A 19958-nucleotide genomic window follows, 5' to 3' on the forward strand; every position below is an offset into this window, starting at 1 on the left:
ATGTTTCACCATCCTTCCAAATTTCTACAAGGAGATTAAAATCTATTCATCTTGCAGCATGTCTACGCCTGGCTCATGTTCTCCTTTATCAGCTTAGCTTGTTTGCTAGTATTTATCACACTGTCTGGTTTTTTGGATTGAGACAGGAGATGTGTGCATGGATTAATTCTATGCCAGACCTTGTTGAAAGTCTGTTCATAGTTTCATTATTATTTTAATTATGAATAGACATAGCATGTGATTTTTGTATACTGCAAGTTATTATTTAATGAAAGATTTAAGGAAACAGAAAAAGAAAACAATTTTTATCTAATAAAATAAACTTTGAGGTCTAAATAACAATTTTGTCACCTTTGAGTGGGCTCATGAAAGGACTGTGCTACAGAAATATGTCATTCAATTACTAAAGCACCAATACCCCTATGCACTATGCTGCAAAACTGTTTTCCTAATAAAACTACATACTACAATCATGTTATGTTTAAAGTTTTCTTTGAGCATAAACTCTCTTCAGAATTGTACTATAAAAATACCTTTTAAAATGTTTATCAAGTTTTTTTTTAAATGTTTATCAACCTTAGTAAGAATACAATTTGCTGCTGGTATTGTTTTACAGAGAAACAGTTGTTAATACTTTATTAGCTATTAATATTCTAATATTGCTAACAGGGATAACATTTTAATGTATTTTTTTAAAACTAGGGCCAAATACTTTTAAATTATTAGCTAAAAATACAATATATATTATTAATATTAAACATAATAAGTAGTATAATCTCTACATAATATACCTAGAACACATAATTAATAAATATAAAAAGTGTCATCACAGCTGACAGACTAATATTTGCCATATGATTTGCCTGATGACTGCACAGGATATTCACAATTACTTTTGAACACTTCCCAATAATGGGAATGTTTAATTGGATAAGTAAGATATATATGAATCAACTGATTTCCTAAAAAGCATATACTTGTCAAGCTTGGAACTCAAGAACCACAAAAACTATTTCTGAGAATATATTGTTACCTCTCTTTTCCAAACAATAACCAAAAACGTGGAGGCATAAATGCTTAATTCCATCAGGAAAAGACTTTGATGATAGTGTTGGTTATTTCTATGACTGTTACCCTCATTCTTTACAAACAGTGTTTCCTTAGACACAGGAAAGGACTGTGATGCTTCAATTATGCTTCCAGACTTTGAACATGCAGTTAACCCCCATATTCTTTCTTAGGCTTTCCTTAGAGACTGGCAGTGCTTCTCTGGATGCTGTTCCTGTTATCTTCAGAGTTACTTCTTGTCTTGACAGATATACTCTATTAAAACAACACCCAGCAAAAAAAAGTTCTCTGGTCTTAATGACCTCACACATACTTTTGCTGAGGATTGTGACATACGCATGTACTTTGCACAAATGTTCTTACAGCTGATATTTAGCTGAAAAACAGGTATTTCCCTAGAATTATCTCAAACGCACAAAGGCATTACAGTTAAATCACTATTTAACTGGGTATGTCAGGAATACAGATTCTTTAACAGAGAATTAGGAAGCCCCTTATAACCACGGCATTGAGAGCCCACCCTGTGACAGGATGTCAGCCTGCACTACGTGAGCTGTCACCCCACTGCTCCTGTTGCCAAGGTCACTGTGCCTCAGCAGATCAAGGCATTCGGTGCCTTCCTCACAGATAACTACTAGGAGATAGGAGTTTCTGATGCTATTTTTTTAGTCCTGACTGATATTGGAGAAGAAATAACCAGTTTCATACAGTGAAACCAAACCAACAGAAAATAATTTTTCAAACTCCTTAAAAAAATATAAACCTGAGACACACAGAAAACAATTTTAACAGTTATTCATGTTCTCTGTGATTCACGATGTGCAGTCACTAAGTGCACATCTTCCATGTGAACTGCATAACAGAAAAATTACATGTGAACTAAGATGTTCTGCCTTGTAATCTGTATGACAGTAACAGTGCTGAAAAGAATTTATGTGGAGGAAGAAACTTCATGGGAATTCAAGCAGTAGTAACTATATTAGTAAGTAGCACTTAAAATTAACCTACTTTCTTTTTAGTAAGAGAAAGCAGAGTATAGAAATGCTTCTCTGAAGATAAAATGCCCCTAATTTAGGGACAGAGGCATAATAACAATAGATAATGGGAACTTTAATATAACACTTTTTTCAGTAGCAGGGGCAGAGCTGTAGGAATTTACTATTATTGTTTTTCTTGTAACAAGTCTATTCAAATAATCTGTGTATCACAACTGCATGTTAGGAACAACTTAGCTTAGCTTCAATATTCACCGATGCATTTTATTGCATTCTGACTAAAGCTACATCTTGCAGACTTCTGAAAGTTACCCTTTAATCTACTACATGCAAAATTACATTACAAATATTAAAATATGTATGACAGTTGAAAGTTATTAAATTTATTCCTGAATAATATAGCTGCTTACCCTCAAGCATGAAGTATTAATAATTACCTCTGAGCTATAATTAATTGGGCAAATAAATTGTTAAATTTTAGATGCTGATAAACAGGAGAAGGAAGCTAAGAAAAACCAGCAACTGTCAGCAATATTTTAACACTAAGGAATTCTGTATGAGGTAAAATTACAGCAAACATTTATAAAATATAAACTAAACAGAGACTATGAGACAACAGTAAAATACATTCTCTTAGAATGGTTAGAATTCACTTCAATGTAAGGTATCAACCAACTCAGTATTTTAAAGATTATTACCAATACAGGAAATACAGATCAGTAACTATGTTCAAAGATAGATATTTCTTATATACTTTCAACCAAAGTACAAACTACAGTTGAGAAGGAAGAAAAAAGAACCACCTATTACATACAGAGAAGCTGATGTACATATGAAATCAGTGAAGTGCTGAGGCAGAGAAGAGAATATGAAAAGAATGGAAAATTAAAGAGGACACTTACTGGAGAAAACCACATCACTTTAAGAATCCAAATTGTCAAAGAAAAATTCACAACTAGGATGATAAGCAGGAGGAGAACGAACAGGTAGAGGCAACGCTTTCTCCAGCCATAAATTCCAATTTTGTAGACGTATTCATTCTTCGGCCTCTCTAGGCTAGTGCCTGGTGTTGTTGTAGTGTATTGTTCACGTACCATCTGCTATGTAAAGAAAAAAAAAGGGACTGCTTAGATGTTTGAGTTAAATTAAAAATATTTATATAAAACCCCAAGGAAAAAATGAAGATATAATTGTAATAACAAGTTACTAGAAACTAGAAACTTTTATTAAGTTTTACCTGGAAAGCATTTTCATCATGTCCCATTCAAATTACACTTACATCTTCCCTTTTGGTACACACAATGTGATGTTTTAATATATGAATTGCATCAATTGCTATTTTCAGGAGGCACAATTTTATTTTATCCTATATAGAATGACAACACTTTCCTCCCATTTTTCACAGTATTCAAATTCTCCCATCACAAAATATTTCATAGGATCATAGCATAATCTGCATCTCACAGAACAATATTATTTTGCTGTAAAGTAGTTGCAAGTGGTAATGGTACCTTGTAAGCACAGGTTTAAAAACACTTCTATATATTCTTTCCTCAATTCAGTAAGAAAATGCATTCTTTGCATTGCAAAACTTAACTGTGTATCACTGGAATGCCCAAATATGTTAAGCTTCAGAATCTGTATATAAAGAAGTTAAATGGTTCTTAATAATGTAAAGGAAATAATGATGCCTCAATTGATCAGATATTCATATTTAAAGATGTATTAGCAATAAAAAACATTACTTACTGGGTTTAAGCAACTTCTTAAAAAACTTTATATTATAGTTCTTAAAGAAGCATTCTTTGAATTTAAAGAAATCTCACTAGATCGCACTTCCTTAACACACGAGGATATTCACTAACTTTCACCTTAACAGCACAGAGATCACCAACAATTCAAACCATTCATTAAAGCTTACAATTTCAGCCAAGAGAATAAAATCTCAGCAGCTGAACCTGTTTATCTAGAACAACAGTGGGCAGCACCTGTCTCATTTCCACTGATATAAACCAAAATAAACCAGCCCAACCACGGATGTCAAAAAGAAAATACGTATTGCAAGTTCCAGCACTTCCCATGAGCCAGGTATATCTGCAGGCATCTGACCAAAAACCGGTCAACTTTCCTACAATATAACGTTCCCAAATGAGAGTGCCTTCAGACAGGTTTCACACAAGGTCCCCTCTCAATTCTGGATTTACTCCTGGGAATGAGATCACTGGGCTCTGCACACACAACTTTCAAAATGTGATTAAATTACATCCTTGCCCAGTTGCTGAATTACTCTAAGTTGTTAAAAAAGCTTTTTTCCAAGTCTCTTGCAGGCCATCCTGTGTCTGTAATAAGCTTGTGGCTCTCAGTTCTGACCCTCAGCTTTAGAAAAATGTCATCTTTTGTTCCTTTAGCTCCCTATCAAACCACAAGGCAGAGAACGCAATAGAACTTTACAACTGAATAGAAGTTCATGCATTATCTCTTTGCACATATGCAGTATTCATCTTACTTCTGTACTTCCATTCAAAAATCTTTTAATTTGTTGTTTATTTATATTAAAAAATGAGACTTGACCATCAGCAGTTCATAATGAAACTGTGCTACAGCCATTATAGGACAATATTCTAATTAATTTGTTGCTATCAGTCTCAGTTGCTCATGATACTATGTATATAAATCTTTTCATCTGCTGAAAATACTTAAAATAGTATAATGATTTATTAGTGGAGAATCATAGATTCTGAAATAACTTGGCTTAACATTACTGCAAAACATTGCAGATTTACAAGACAGTACTTAATATTCACCACATGAACTACATTTGTTTAAGCTATCAGATTATATTTTTCAGTTCCATGTATTCCTTAAGCACCTAGTACTGATTATAGGATACTGTTTATATATGAGTTGCTACTATTTTTTTCCTATTTTCCTGCTAACCATTGTAAAACAAACCATATCACTCACAGAAGTTGCCCTTTATCTTAAACTTACTTTACCATGCTCTGCCAAGTAAGACAAATTGGGACATTTATACCTACAATGGGCTTCATAAAATGCTTAGAAAAACCTTTACCTGTACTTCCACACAGATTTTTCCTGAACACTGTAACTTACTGCACAGGATGCAGCAGCAGTTATCTGGTGACACCAACAGATACACTTTGAGAAATAACCCATGCAGTTCTTGCTCAGGTGTAGTACAACTATCTAGTAACCTAACTTAGGGTATCCTCTCCATTTCATACTGTTTCCTTCATTACACAGACTTGTTAAGTGTCAGTATAACTAGATAGATGACAGCTACAGAAATTTCTGTAGTAACAGAAGCCCCCTTCACCAGATAGATTGCTTTTTTTGTTTTTTGAGACAAATAACATCCACTTCTAAGAACACTTAAGAGGTTATTTCAATAGGGCTGTGGGAAAACGGACCATTCTTCAGAAACTGCACAGTCTCATGAAGTCAGCTGAGCCTTCGACAACAACATCTCTAGCTGTGGCATCTCAGCTTCGCCTGTTCCTTGTGTGGCTGTCCGCTACATCTTCAAGGTAAATTTTGCAGTAGAAACTAAAGAGTAAAGGAATTCTCAGATCTTCATGTTTTTATGTCAGCCTCATCACAGTGGTCTCTGAGGTTGGGATTCATCTCACAATGTTAGATACCAACAATTTAGCCTTCCATATCTGAGCCAGTCAACCTGGGCTCCCTTTATGGTCAATGGAGATAAACCTACCCCTGCTGGGAATTATTTATCTCACTTTAGATGTATATTTTAGACATCCAGTGAGCTGCACCTTAGATGTGTTTAACTTCTCTCCATAAAAAGAGAAATAAAGAGAGCCTGAGACAAGCCTACATGTTTTAGATGTAAGCATTTGGTCAAATTAATTCCAACCAGAATGATGTCCAGAAGCACGTAATTTAACAAGAAGACAGGATTCTTTTGATTCCTGTTCTCCTCTGTTCCATTTTTAACCTGTTGTAAAATGTTTATCGTGTGAGTTGAGAGTTTTATACATAATGTATTATGTACTGCTGTTTAATGAGATGAGGTCAAAAGCCTATGAGTTTTGTGGTTGTTTTCAGACCTTCAGAAATTCCACATGGGATATCTCCCAATGCAGCACTGTTCCCTGCACAATTTTTTTTTTTTACTGACAGAAAAAAGTTCTGTTGCTCCTGAGCATTATTAATACTGCCAAAAATTGCTTTGGTCCTAGCAACTGGGTAATACTGGCCTAGACAACTGACTGCTTTGAAAAGGATTAAGCTTTTCTACTTAATATAATATTTCATGATTTTAAAGAGAATTAGTGGCCCAGTAGCAAGTAATTGCAGGGGAAATCCTTTAGGAATTTATATGGTTGGACTGTTTCTTCTGGAAGAATCAACCTACCGTATAAGTAAGTTATATGTATACCTTCACAAGCTGAAATTACATAGGAGAATAATCTCAGACCTGTCTGGAGAAATCAGAGAAAAATTCTTTTATAGGTTTGGGCTGGTTTAGGTAGCTGGGCTGAAAGGAAAGCCTTAGACAGGCAGATCTCATACTTGGCTGGTGAAGTCTGCCAGGATTCAAGAGAGACTCTTAGAAGGAAAACAACAGATCTTTAGTACTATGATGAAAAATGTGATTTGTAAATGGAATAACCATGAAACTGTAAGTTGGTTGGGTAGGAGCGCACTAAACAGACACCAAGAAGGAAATGGTTACGTAGACACCTGGGTGTGCACAAGTTAGCTGGAGAAGCAAGAAGTCTGCACAATGAACAGTGACTTCAGTAACTGTTATCTTTATATTGTTTTACAGGGAGGCAGCACACAGTGACGAACTGCTAGTTCTAGTAGTAGTGACTACTACTAGAGTAAGAACAGTCCTGGCAAACTATAGTGCAGATAAAATGGCAATTTAGTTTCAGAATGAAAATTCTGACATCATTCAAATGGGCCATGAAAACATGTATTATTTGGTTCATGTCAGCAGTACCATAATAATAATAAAACTACTTAACTGGAAGTGGAATTTCTTGGTGTTCCTACTCAAAGGCCCACACAATCAGAAGTCAAATAGGATTAAGGTTAACTACTCACATATTGCTTATGGATTTTTGTATATGTGGCCATAATTCACGTGATCGAGCTCAATCATGGTAACTTGCTATTTGAAAGCATTTTCCAGTTGTCATCATCTGTTTTACTGGGATACACTTTTATCTAATTACTTCTTGCCCATTTGCTGATTTAAACCAGCTGAACGCTAACTGGCTGCCAAAAGACTTGTCATAGATTCTCAATGATAGATATAACTTGTGAATTACTTGTATACTGCAGACATTTTGACCACGCGAGATTTTCTCATGTGTTCAGGGGTTACTTGTAAGTGTTGCACATAAGGCATGAAACTCCTGCCTACAGGAATACGCATATGAGCCGGCAATGAAAAAGCTGTATGTTCTTTACACTGTTACTAAAGCTGCCCTTTAAAAATATGTAGCCATGACAGAACATTTCCTTGGATCTACTCCACCTTTTTCCATGCAAGACTTGGAGACTGGCCTCTGTGATTTGCATGATTCAGAGGTCCAGGAGATTTTTATATTATTACCTAGATATTGAAAAACTGTCCATCAATAATCTTGCTGTTGGATTTAGGTTAGTTTGGGCTTCAAGTTCAAAAAGCTATTCTGATGGCTCTGGAATATTCAATTAAGACAGCTGTGTTTTGAAGAAGGAATCTGCAAATTTATCAGTAAGACTGCTTGGGAAAGCAAGCCTGAGTACAAGCTTGTTAATTGTATTATTTTCAGGAATTATTTATCTGTAGGAATTACTTAAGACAGAATACTATTTCAATTAAAATAAGCAATCTCACTTTATTTCAACTGTAAAAATACGTTTTAACTGTTTTTATTCATAAATAGCTATGCTATTTTCTTGAACGTAAATAAAATTCTCCGTAATGCAAGGTTCAGAAGTGTATTACTCAAGTACTTTGTCATGTTGTCATAAAGCAACTAATAATAATAAACTATTAGCATAATCTAAATATAAAACTACTTAGCTGGTTAATACTAATAACCAACTATAATTCCAGTAATAATTATATAATTATTAGCATTTTATATTCTTGAACTGTTTCCAACTGTGTTGGGATTTTCAGCAAAGACAAAAAAGCTTAGCACTCATGAGAACCTTTTCAAGTCAGAGTTAAGATGAACTGGTGAGGTTCCATGAAGAAACTTGCACCACTGATGCTCATACTATGCATGTTCTTTTGAAAGGGAACTTCAGTCATCAGTGCTTCTACTCCTCTCTCTTTACATTAAGCATATTCATTCACATGCAAGAAAATTCACAGTATGTATGGGGATGAAAGAGGTGATAGTGCTACACTAAAACAATTCAGTAGAAAGACTATTTTAATCATTTAAACTAAATTCTTGTGCCATTATAAACGAACTGTTAACTGAAATAACCTGTCAAGTCAGGCAAGTGAGAACTACTTTTACGATCTGCATATAGTATCTTCATGGAACATTACGTTCAGTAATGTTCTTATATAATGCATTGAGCTAGATGAGTATTATTATATATATTATATATTATTATGAGCATCGGAAGTACATTAAGACTTCACACTTTTGTGACGTTCAGGCATGCACACTTTTGTCTTTGTGGAGGACAGAAGCAGGAAATAGGTGCAGCTGGAGTATTTTCCTGACAGAAGAAAAACAGTTGATGCAAACCTGTTGTTCAAAGAAAAAAATTAGAAAAGAAGGGAAACTTTTGGAATCCATATGAAAAAGCTTTCAAGACAAAATCAGAAACACAGGGAAAACTAAAACTCTCATGACTAAATAAAAATTTTCTAATTCCTTTCAACCCTCCCTCATTCCAACATACTGTATTTAGCTCTCAACTAATACAAATAGACAAAGTAGAAGGAGACTGCTTAATCTGCTTTTTTGTCCTCTACAGTATGACAGAAGACAGGAGTTTGTTAAGGAATGATGGTATACCTGTGTTACTGTGTTCAGTTGTTCATGAGGTGATGAGAGGTAATCTCTGATTTATCATGTAACAGTTTTCCCAGAACAGAATCATAGAATCACAAAACATGAAAGTTGGAAGGGACCTCTGGAGATCATCTAGACCTATTCCCTGCTCAAAGCAGGGTTACCTTTGACATCAGAATTGGTTATTTGTTAGAAAAAAAGGTGCAATCATACATTATCAGGAATTTATTTTCTTCAATAGCCTTAGTGTCTCTGAATAGTCCTGCTAAACTTTGTCTAGAGTCTCTCTGGCAGCCTTACATGCAATTTGAAAAAATATTTATGTTCTTAAATACTGCTTGGAATCTATTGTGTTGTTACATTTAGCCTGTTGGAATTTTGATTCTTTTTACCACATTTGATACAACTAACATGTTTTTATGAACACCTTCCTGCTTCTAACAACTTCTCTTGTCCTGCTTTTTAGCTATACTGGTTTGGCCATGTCTTTTATGTATATATTCCTATATATTAATTTCAAATACAGTTTGAAATAGTCACATGCAGAAATTTGTTTCCTTTTCACAGGCTGCTTCCTTTTTACATAGTGCCCTTTTTTTAAGTTAAGAACAATGACTAAGATTCTTTGGTTCTCATTACTCCATCAAAGATATTTACTCTAACATCAACATGGCTGATGTTACAATACACTCCTTGACAACAACATGAAAGAGACCTTGTGCACTGCTCAGAATTAAGCCAGGAAATGACTCTGCTTCCTGAGAAACTGCTCCCCAAACCAGTCATTTATGAGATCTAAAAATGTGGTCCGAATGTTGGACCTAATTACGACATTTATACTAAAAGGGTAAAAGAAAAAAAAAATACAGTTTCCTCTCATAGTGTTTCTGATCCACAACAGCAAGTCACAGTCATTGTAATCACTCTGGTCAGGTCATTGGCAATACAGTCTTTAGTATTATCAATCATATTTATACTATTAATAATATTATTATGTTCAGATTGCACATTTCAATCCATGAGCGTGTTGATATAACTGTTGAGTTGTTGATACAACTGCTTTATCAATCTGTCTTTACAGTAATCTTCTGTCGACACATGGCACCACTTGCATGTCCCACTGTCTTTCCTGTATGTTTTTAACTTGGTGTTACCCAATGACTGTTTTCCTTCTGTTATGTTTTCAACATGACTATTCAGGTTCATTTAGTTTCTTAGCTCCCTTAAAGCGAAGCATTTTAATTTTCCTATCTTATTTTAAGGCTATAGAAACATGTATTATAACTTTCTTTAATTTCCCAGTTTTCAACCTTCTATTTAAGTGAGACTTTGAATGTTCATCATATCCTGCTGCCAGGTTCTTTTTTATCCTGTATCTGAGGATGTATATTTTTTATGATTTCCCTCTTCATTCATTCCAAATGTACTCCTTCACACTATTCAGCTTTCCCTCAACCTCAAGTATGAAAAGCTCTAATCTTTTTAAACTGTCAGGTGCCTGGTTCTAGTTCTGTTAAAATGAAGATGTCATTCCTATTATTGGTTCCCTCTAGTTCAAAAATATTCCTAGCTCCTAACGAATTTGAGCCTTTTCCTTCCTCATGTTCTTTCCACATGGTCTTGCATGTGGTAGTAAAAATATTTCAAAGATTGCTACCATGGAGGTCCTGGTCTTCAGTTACCCATGCCTCAGTCTAAGCTTTGTCTTCAGAACCACTCTGCTAGTCTTCTAGGCTCTCAGTGGCTTCAGTGATTCCATCAGTTTCAAGGTTGCAGACTTGCACCCTCTCCTGGGTCTAGTTGACTGAATCAGCAATTTTCCACAAAACACTGCTGCCTTCCTTTACCTATCAGCCAAATAGATAAAGTTTCCTAAATACCGATGCTAGGTATAAATTATCACTAATGTTAGTCAACTTACATCCAAGTTACTTGCTGAACAGCGGGTGCAACTACTTCTGATACAGCTTCCCCTGCCTTGCATACAGTGCTGGAATTACTGGTGCTATAACTGCATTCAGAGTTAAGAAATGTGCTGCTTTCTTCCATCTTTGTTAAAATTCTAGATATATGGATCCTGCAGATCTGAAATCCAGTTACAGTAGCTGGATTTGGGAAGAAAGGAAGGGAAAAAGATAAATTAGCCAGCTATGTATGGAGCAGAGTTTAAGATGTGGTTTTGTTGCAGTAACAGAGGGATATTTTATTCCTGTTCACTTGACTAAGATTCTATGCTTAATGAGAAGCTCTGCTTCCAGCATAAAAATATATTACATTTCCTGGACCTGCAGAAAGTTTCATTCTACTTAAATGTTACCAACATATATACAGATGAGAAAATGGTGATTTCCAGTTTAGTATATCAACTTAATTTTTCTTCAATATGACCTTCACTCTCCTAAAATTTTCTTTCCTTCCCCCCTTTCTCCTCCCATACCCCTCAACTTCAGGACTGTACTAAGGAAGTTATAGAATCATAGGATCATACAATCTTAAGGTTGGAAAAGACCTCTAAGATCATCAAGTCCAACCATCAACCCAACACCACCATGTCTACTAAACCATGTCCCGAAGTGCCACGTCTACACGTTTGTTAAACACCTCCAGGGATGGTGACTCCACCACCTCTCTGGACAGCCTGTTCCAATGCCTGGCCACTCTTTTGGTGAAGAAATTTTTCGTAATAACTAATCTAAACCTCCCCTGACGCAACTTGAGACCATAAAGTTTGTTCTCTATCCCAAGACGCTGCTTACTTTAACTACTGTATTTGATTATATTCTTGCCAAAATTGCCTTTTTGCAGGGATGCAACTTGTTTCTTTAAACACTGACCCTAGTAGCTGCCTGTCTAGGAAATTAAGAGGTTAGAAAAATTAATGAATCAGCCAAGATAACACATGCAGAACTTCCCTGATATCCTCCTCTTTCTTCCTCCCCTCCTAATAAAGGACTATTTTAATTTAAGGTGCTTCTACTGTCTTGCAAATTGAGTTGGGATGAGATTAAATCATTCCAGCTCTCAGTAACATTTAAGCATGCAGAAACATTGCAGTAGGGACTCTGGTATCAGTAATATGTGTTAAGCCTTGCAGGACTTCTTAGTATAACTTTCACTTCCTCTTAAATGGAGAAGGAGGAAACCAGGGATCTACACTTGCTCAGTTCCCAACTACAGAACATGCTATACACTGGCACCACCTCCCAGACTGGAATTCTCTACCTGTGCAGCTTCCAGAGATTTCTGCTCTTTTGCAACTTGTCTGCTACTCCATGATTCCTTTTAATAATATTTTAGGGAAATACTGCTTATAGTTCACCAACCTGAAAGAAGGTCAATTTAGAGGTCACCAGTGGAGCAAATTTTAGAAAACTGAAATTAAGAATTCTTGTCTTAAAGTATTTGGTCAGTATGGGAGAAACCCAAGGGACTCTGGTGCAGTCTATTGAGACAATGGGAGTCAAATTCAGGATAGCAGTCAAGCTCAGATCCTAAAAAGCTCCTTAGCTCAGGATCCAGCAACAGTTCAACCAAAAGCAAACTCCCAAGCTTGAAATGGCTTTCCTATGTTCTAGTCTAGGGTAGTTACATATAATAGGTGCAAAAGTCATGCAAAAGCTGATAGTGGCAAGCACATAAAGACTGTTAATTCCACTGCCATAACTTCCATCCTTTACTCCCTGACTTGGTGCATCTTCTCCCCTTCCCTACTCATAATGATGAACAAGTCAAGAAGGGAAGAATTAAGATTTCTGCTGAAGAAGGAAGGATGGTGTGAGGATGGTGCGACACAGCTTGCAGGGTAAGAGGGAAAGGCAACTCCCATTGCTCATGCTGGGAAGGGATGCCTGAAGCATGGTGAAGACATTCCCTTAGTCACTACCTCAGCTACACCTGCTCCACAAATTGAGGGCTGAAAGGTAAACATAGCAATTCACATACATTTACTATTTTAACAGATAAGAGTTGTACAGACCTGCAACTTAGCAGTGCCTTCCAAATACTAGAATGAATCATAGGGGGATGATTATCCACTCCTTTTACTCATGTATGAGTGGAAATAAGAATGAGGGTAAATAAGAAAGAAATATGAATGCAGAAAATGCTACTGTTTGAAAAATCTTTCTTGGTAGTGCTAATAAGCCTGTTTTCTGTAATTAAAACCTCAAATATATTCCTGAATGATAAATAAGACATCATAAACTTTAAAAATCCCACAATAAATACTCTTCTTAATCAATAAACAATATATTTTGACATGGAAGTTACGAAATAAAAACAATGAAAGAAAACTAAGTGGACTGGAAGAGTGAGTAACACCATAATTAAATCCAACCCTAATGTTAAGAATTGTTTAACTGGCTATGTTTATATCAACAAGTCTTTAAATGATTATCTTGAGCTCTACAGCACCTATCTTGAGATAGGTGGAAGAAAGCAACAATTTTAGGCAAGGAATGCTGAGACCTAGTTTGTCCATATAGAAACGCTAGCAGAACTGTTCTTCTTCCTCTCCTTAAAATTTAATTAAAATCTTGTCTTTATGGAAAATAAGAACAGTGCGTATTTAGTCTACTGTGTAATGGGCTTTCTCACTGAGAAGGAGAAAACAAAATTAAACACATAAGGATGACTTGAGGATCTAATAAGTTTTCCATCTATAAATTATAACATGATAGTCTTTACAAGATTAGAAATTACACTGAGAGCTGAATACCGCATTCTCTCTTATTCTGATCATTTGATCCTTCTGGGTATCAAAAGGCTTTTCTTCAGGTGAAAGTGGAAGGTTTCACTTCGGGTTGTCATTCTTTGCAAGTAATATAGCTTTACAATGCAATCTAGGTATTATCTGACACTCCAAGAAGAGAAATGCAGAGAAGATGGCTGGCAAATTTACAGAATTTTTACTGTAATCTACCAGAGGTAGTTTTTGTTCACCAGGATTTTAGTTCTTTTATTCAGTGACAGCTAAATGATTCCCTTATTCAGAACAGACATGCACATTACACTGGATGCAGATAAGACCTTTCTATTCAGTCCTTATTATAGTAATTTACTGAAAAAGTCTGGCATTGAATTCTTAAGGTAGTTTGCAAGTAACTTGATGGACAAAATTCTGAACAAAATATCAAATTACAGAATTTTGTATAATTTTAGATACGTGAAATCAAACAATTGTTTTAATTACCCAACAAGATTGTGATAGTTACTGTCTATAGTACATAAATTATGTTCTTATGATCTGTGATCCCAGATATCCAATTTAAAATTATTTAAAAAGAAGAAAAAGAATTAAATCGGGCAACACAAGAAAAATCAGAAACTAAACATGAGAATTAAAACCAGATATTTACTCGAACCAAGATTTAGCAACATAGTTCTGTATATCTAACTACCCAAGTCAGCCAATAATGCAAATTAGTAACAGTACCAGAAGCTGTGAACACAACTTGATATAAAAAGTTGATTAATTTCAGTACTTACGAACACCTTTGAAAGTATTCTGAATGTTTAATAATTATAGGGATTAAAGTTCAAGGAAAATATTTTTTTAACTGGTTAACATTCATGGCAATAGAGAAAAAAAGAAGAAATAATTCATCATGAACTAAGAACTACAACATGCTTCTAATGAAAAGATACTTATTAAGATACATGCAGTTGTATCATTACAAAGTCTTGTAAATTGTTAAAGTATTATATAAAAATTAGTTGGTTTTTTTTTAATTTATTGATTGGCTTCTTTATACAGAATCACAGAATCGCAGATTGGTAGGGGTTTGAAGGGACCTCTGGAGATCATCTAGTCCAACCCCCCTGCTAGACCAGGATCACCCAGAGCAGGTTGCACAGGATCCCGTCCAGGCGGGGTTTGAATATCTCCAGAGAAGGAGACTCCACAACCTCTCTGGGCAGCCTGTCCCAGTGCTCGGTCACCCTCAAAGTGAAGTTTTTCCTCATGTTGAGATGGAACTCCGTGTGTTCCAGTTTGTGCCCGTTGACCTTTGTCCTGGCACTAGGCACCACTGAAAGGAGTCTGGCCCCATCCTCTTGACAACCACCCTTTAGATATTTGTACGTGTTGATAAGATCCCCTCTCAGTCTTCTCCAGGCTAAACAGACCCAGCTCTCTCAGCCCTTCCTCATAGGAGAGATGCTCCAGTCCCCTCATCATCCTCGTAGCCCTCCACTGGACTCTCTCCAGTAGTTCCCTGTCTTTCCTGAACTGGGGAGCCCAGAACTGGACACAGAACTCCAGATGTGGCCTCACCAGGGCAGAGTAGAGGGGAAGGATAACATCTTAAAATGTCACTTCTTCTTTAACCCTCACATTTATTGGTAGCTCCAGTCTCTTTGTTACATCTGTCCCTAGCATTTCTTCCAAATCCAACACTCTTGGCTGACCAGGCTTAGTTCTAGTTTCTCTGGAGGACTGCCACACTGTCTCTATCTATTTCTTTCCTCTCTTTGTTTGGCTTTTATTCCCTCTGCTTTAAAATAAATTCTTCCTCCATCTCCCTTGCAGACACCAGGAGAGGCACAGGAAAACATCTCACTGAGAGCAGAGATTCTTATGGGAGACAGGATCTCATCTCTCATTTCCAATTTCCAGACCCAAAACCATAGCAGGAGAAACTGTGCTTCATCTCTATATACCCGACAGTAATAGGAGGAGTCATTCTGTGGTGATAGCACATAAATCTGGTCTGGAGAAAAGTTGTGAAAATACTAAAGTATGAGCAGAAACTTATCAGACTGGCTGAAACATTTCTCTCAGGGATGCCAAACTAACTGTGATTTTTAGGATTTAAAAATTAGTTACAGTTGGACAGATTTTTACAGAGTCATAAAACGCATACTTTGGTACATACGGTCCTTGATTTGCTGACTCGGACCGTTTTTTATGCTAAGCGTTTTCCTACCTTACATCTAGGACAGTAAACTAAGCAGGGTGAAGGCATGTGCTGTGAGCATCCGTGCTGTTTCACTGGCAGCACGCATCCTGGGGACAGCCCGGCCAGTACCACCTGGCACTCTGCCAGATGTGGCCGCAGCTGCTTTATGGCCTGGAGATAGCATAGAGGAGGGCTCCCAACAGGGCACTCCGTTTTGCTGGGGATGAGAATTAGTGACACAGATGCAAGCTGTGTCATGCCATTTGCTGTGGATTAGCCTTTGCTAGCACGTATGTGGCTTACCCCCCCCCCCCAAAAAAAGAAAAAAAAAAGATAAAAAAGAAAAAAAAATTCAGCTCTGTTCAAATGAACATTATCCCATTATCCTCATCTTCCACTTAAGCAAACTATTTCTCCTCCATTAGTTTGTGTTAATAAGAGCTTGTGATACCATTTAAGTGGTCTAAATTAAATATATGGAACAGAATAGTAATGAGTTCTAAAATAGTAAGCAACAATAATTTTCCTATATAGATTAAATTTAATTGACATTTCACTACCTTTCTTTTGAGGAGATTACCAAGATTATAAAATCCCTGTGTGGTGAACAAGAATGCCATCTGTTACACAGTTTCAAACCTACTCAGAAAAATGTTCTTCCTTTTATAAAAGGGAATAATTCCTCATTTGAAATAGAAAAAGTTTTATCAGCTTGTGACAGTCCAGAGGAAGTGAGCTATTTTGCACCATGTGGTAGCTCCATCGGGCTATTTAACATAACTACAATTTATGTTTTTACTTAAATTTGCATGTAATTTGCACAAAAAAAGTCACTGTAACTGACAAAAATTCTGGAATATGCTCTTGTTATTTATAGGTTCATTTTTCTTTCTTCCCTGCTACAGCCTTTTTAATAACTACACCAAATTGTAAATTATTTGAAAATTCTACCAAAGGTAAAACATACTTGTGCTCTTCAAAGATGTATTTCTGTGTTGTATTTGAAATTGGAAGCCTGGCAAACAATTTGACATTTCAGACATTTCATGAAGTTTAAATTCTTACTCTTGATACCATATTTTTACACTACAACCTGTTGTACCTGCAAAAGCAATACATTCAGATCTGGAAGAAAGTGCCAGACAAAAAATAAGGACATGTGAGTCTGCCATTCATTTCCAGACTGCTCTACTGAACTATTCCTGTATTCTCAAGTAAACATTAAAATCTCTACTGTCCTCCAGAGAAAAGCTCTTTCATTTGGATTTACAATATCATTGGCAAGTCCAGAAAACTACAGCACTTGTGAAACAACTACAGAAAAAATGTGGTTTTAAGACACTGACTTTGTTCTTTAAGTAAAACTCCTTCATATTGCATTACAATGGACTAGGAAGATGTCCACAACACCTTCAGAAGTCTAAGCTTATGGGACATTATCCTCCTATTCAAGGGCTGTAATTTAAAACATTCTTCCCCAATTGCTTGCAAACATCTGATGGTCTCTGCCTACTTTACATTTTACTTATTCATAAGAGACTATTCCTTTAAAATCCCTTTATAACCATTTATAAACAGAATGAAGGTCACATTTTGGCTTAAACTGACATTATTGCTCTTTTATTTGTTCAAAATATCAAGGTAGGGATAATCTGCCTGGGGTATTTTACCCACTCTGACAATGCTGAAATTCTCTCTGTTTGCATACAAAAATTAATAGGAATTGCATAATATTTGAAGATTTATTTGTGTTTGTCATCACTATTCAACACCGTACTCCAGCTCTTGGAAGAACAGACAGTGGGAATATATTGTTGAAGCAAAGCTAGAATCATGCAGTTAGCAACACCTAGATATATCGGAAGCTCTTGGGGCAGAAAATGAAGATGAAGTAATGTTTGATGCTATCTTGCTTCTTTTATCGGAAAGGCAGACAAAGAACTTTTTTCCTTCATAAAATGAGTGAATGCCATCTGGTCCTGGTGACAGAATAATTATTAATTTTATTCATTTGTCCCAAATGAATATCTTCTACTGTTATTTTCATTTGGGACATTTCTTCAGAGTCATCCTCCAGAAAGAAGGGGCACATACAGGGGAACACTGATGCTAACTCCTTTAGGATTTTCTTTTTGATATCTCTGTTCAGGCACATAAAATATAAATCTTCAGTGTATATCAAGTACCCAAATGTACATTATTAATATACACAAATAAATACAAGTCAACAGAAAAAAACTACCAAGGAACTGAATGCATACTGTGGACTGCATAAACATACTTCAAAACACTCCTGTAAAGTATCAGGTTAGCTACTTGCAGTATCAATCACCAAAAATATTATCCCCCATATTTGATCATTTTTAACACTGATTGTGACAACTGATTGTGAGAAGGTATCTAACCTTGCACATCTGCTCAAGAAGCTACTCAGGTCTACCTTGACTGGCCATTTTGCTAAAATGCATGGAGAAAAAAAAAAAAATCACTGTCAAGACAGTTATTCAGGTATGGCTATGTACAGAGAAAGTCTTTTAGGAAGAACCACAAAGCAGAACTTGTATCTCTGTGGTCCCCTGATGAACCAGTATTAATTTAACACTTAATGAAGCTGACTTGTGATACCCCAGAGTGATCCAACACAGGAATTCTTAGATGTTACAGCCAGCCACAAGACATGAAGGACTGGTCCTCACTACCTCTGATCATGAAGCAGTTCAGACACGGTATTCGAACAGACAGTTCTTCTTTTATGATCACAGCAATAATATTTTGAAACAAACTCAGAATTTGTGTTGACAGGTAAGTGTTTCATCTAGGAGGAGTGCTGGGAAACAGCAAACTAGGAAGCTCAGTTTATGCTTACCACTTACATCAGCAGCAAAGATGAAACTGAAATTAGCAACAGTGTACAAAGGGAATAAAAAGAGAATAGGTATGTTTGCTGTTGCTTTCAGTTGTGCCTAAAAATTCATTAAAAACAAAGAAAGCTTAATGATTTGTACTATAAACAAAAGAAGTAATGAGGCTTAGTTTTATACAGATTTGTACCGTTTGTTCTTCAAGTATCTACATCAATACAGTAACCTTGTTACTTTTGCTCTCTCAAAGCCCTTTATAAAAATTTCTTGGGCAAAAGATAATACATCCCAGTACCAGCTAGCTTGAATTGTCTGTTCTGACCCAGTAGATACCATTCACATGCCAACAGAATCTACCAGGACAGTTTTCCTTTAATGAGGGCATTACCTCATAAGAAACTTTCACTAAACTTGAAAAAACTTAATTACCCTGAAAATCTCTATGCCTTCATTTTATCGTACTCCAATTCAGCTGTGTCATGGTTTAACCCCAGTCACTAACTAAGCACCACAAGGGGATGGGGAGGAGAATGGGAAAAAACCTTGTGGGTTGAGATAAAGACAATTTAATAGGATAACAAAGGAAGAGAGTCATCATAATCATAATTATATATACATACACACACACACAAACACATGCACATCTACATCTACATCTATATATACATCTATATATAAAACAAGTGATGCACAAATGCAATTGCTCACCACCTGTGGAAAACCACCCTGATGCCCAGTCTGTTTCCGAGCAGTGATCCCACCTCCTGGCTAGCTTCCCCAGTTCTATATGGAGCATGATGTTGTATGGTAGGGAATATCCCTTTGGCCAGTCTGGGTCAGCTGTCCTGGCTGTGCTCTCCCAGCTCCTTCTGCACCTGGCAGGACATGGGAAGCTGAAAAGTCTTTGACTTGGTGTTGGCACTACAACTACCTAGCAACGACCAAAACCATCAGTGTATTATTGACATTATTGGCATACTAAATCCAAAACACAGCACTATACCAGCTACTAGAAAGAAAATTACTTTATCCCAGGCAAAACCAGGACAGGATGCAAAGTCAAAAAAAAATGGGGGGGGTAGGGGAAGGCTAGCAACTCTGAGGTGAACAAACAGT

General features: G+C 36.2%; 1 protein-coding gene across 7 annotated transcripts in view; it reads right to left on the reverse strand.

Moving 5' to 3' along the window:
- Positions 1-19958, reverse strand: part of SGCG (sarcoglycan gamma) — a 153834-nt gene that overhangs the window by 75318 nt on the left and 58558 nt on the right. For 5 of the 7 annotated variants that reach the window (XM_054820167.1, XM_054820197.1, XM_054820148.1 and 2 more), the window contains one exon: positions 2966-3163. In XM_054820167.1, the coding sequence (XP_054676142.1) occupies positions 2966-3160 (195 nt within the window). In that variant the 5' untranslated portion in view covers positions 3161-3163. The remainder of the gene's footprint in view (positions 1-2965; positions 3164-19958) is intronic. The other 2 variants (XM_054820178.1, XM_054820208.1) reach the window with 1 other exon arrangement.

Source organism: Grus americana, chromosome 1 (assembly GCF_028858705.1).
Source record: "Grus americana isolate bGruAme1 chromosome 1, bGruAme1.mat, whole genome shotgun sequence".
Lineage (NCBI taxonomy): Eukaryota > Metazoa > Chordata > Aves > Gruiformes > Gruidae > Grus > Grus americana.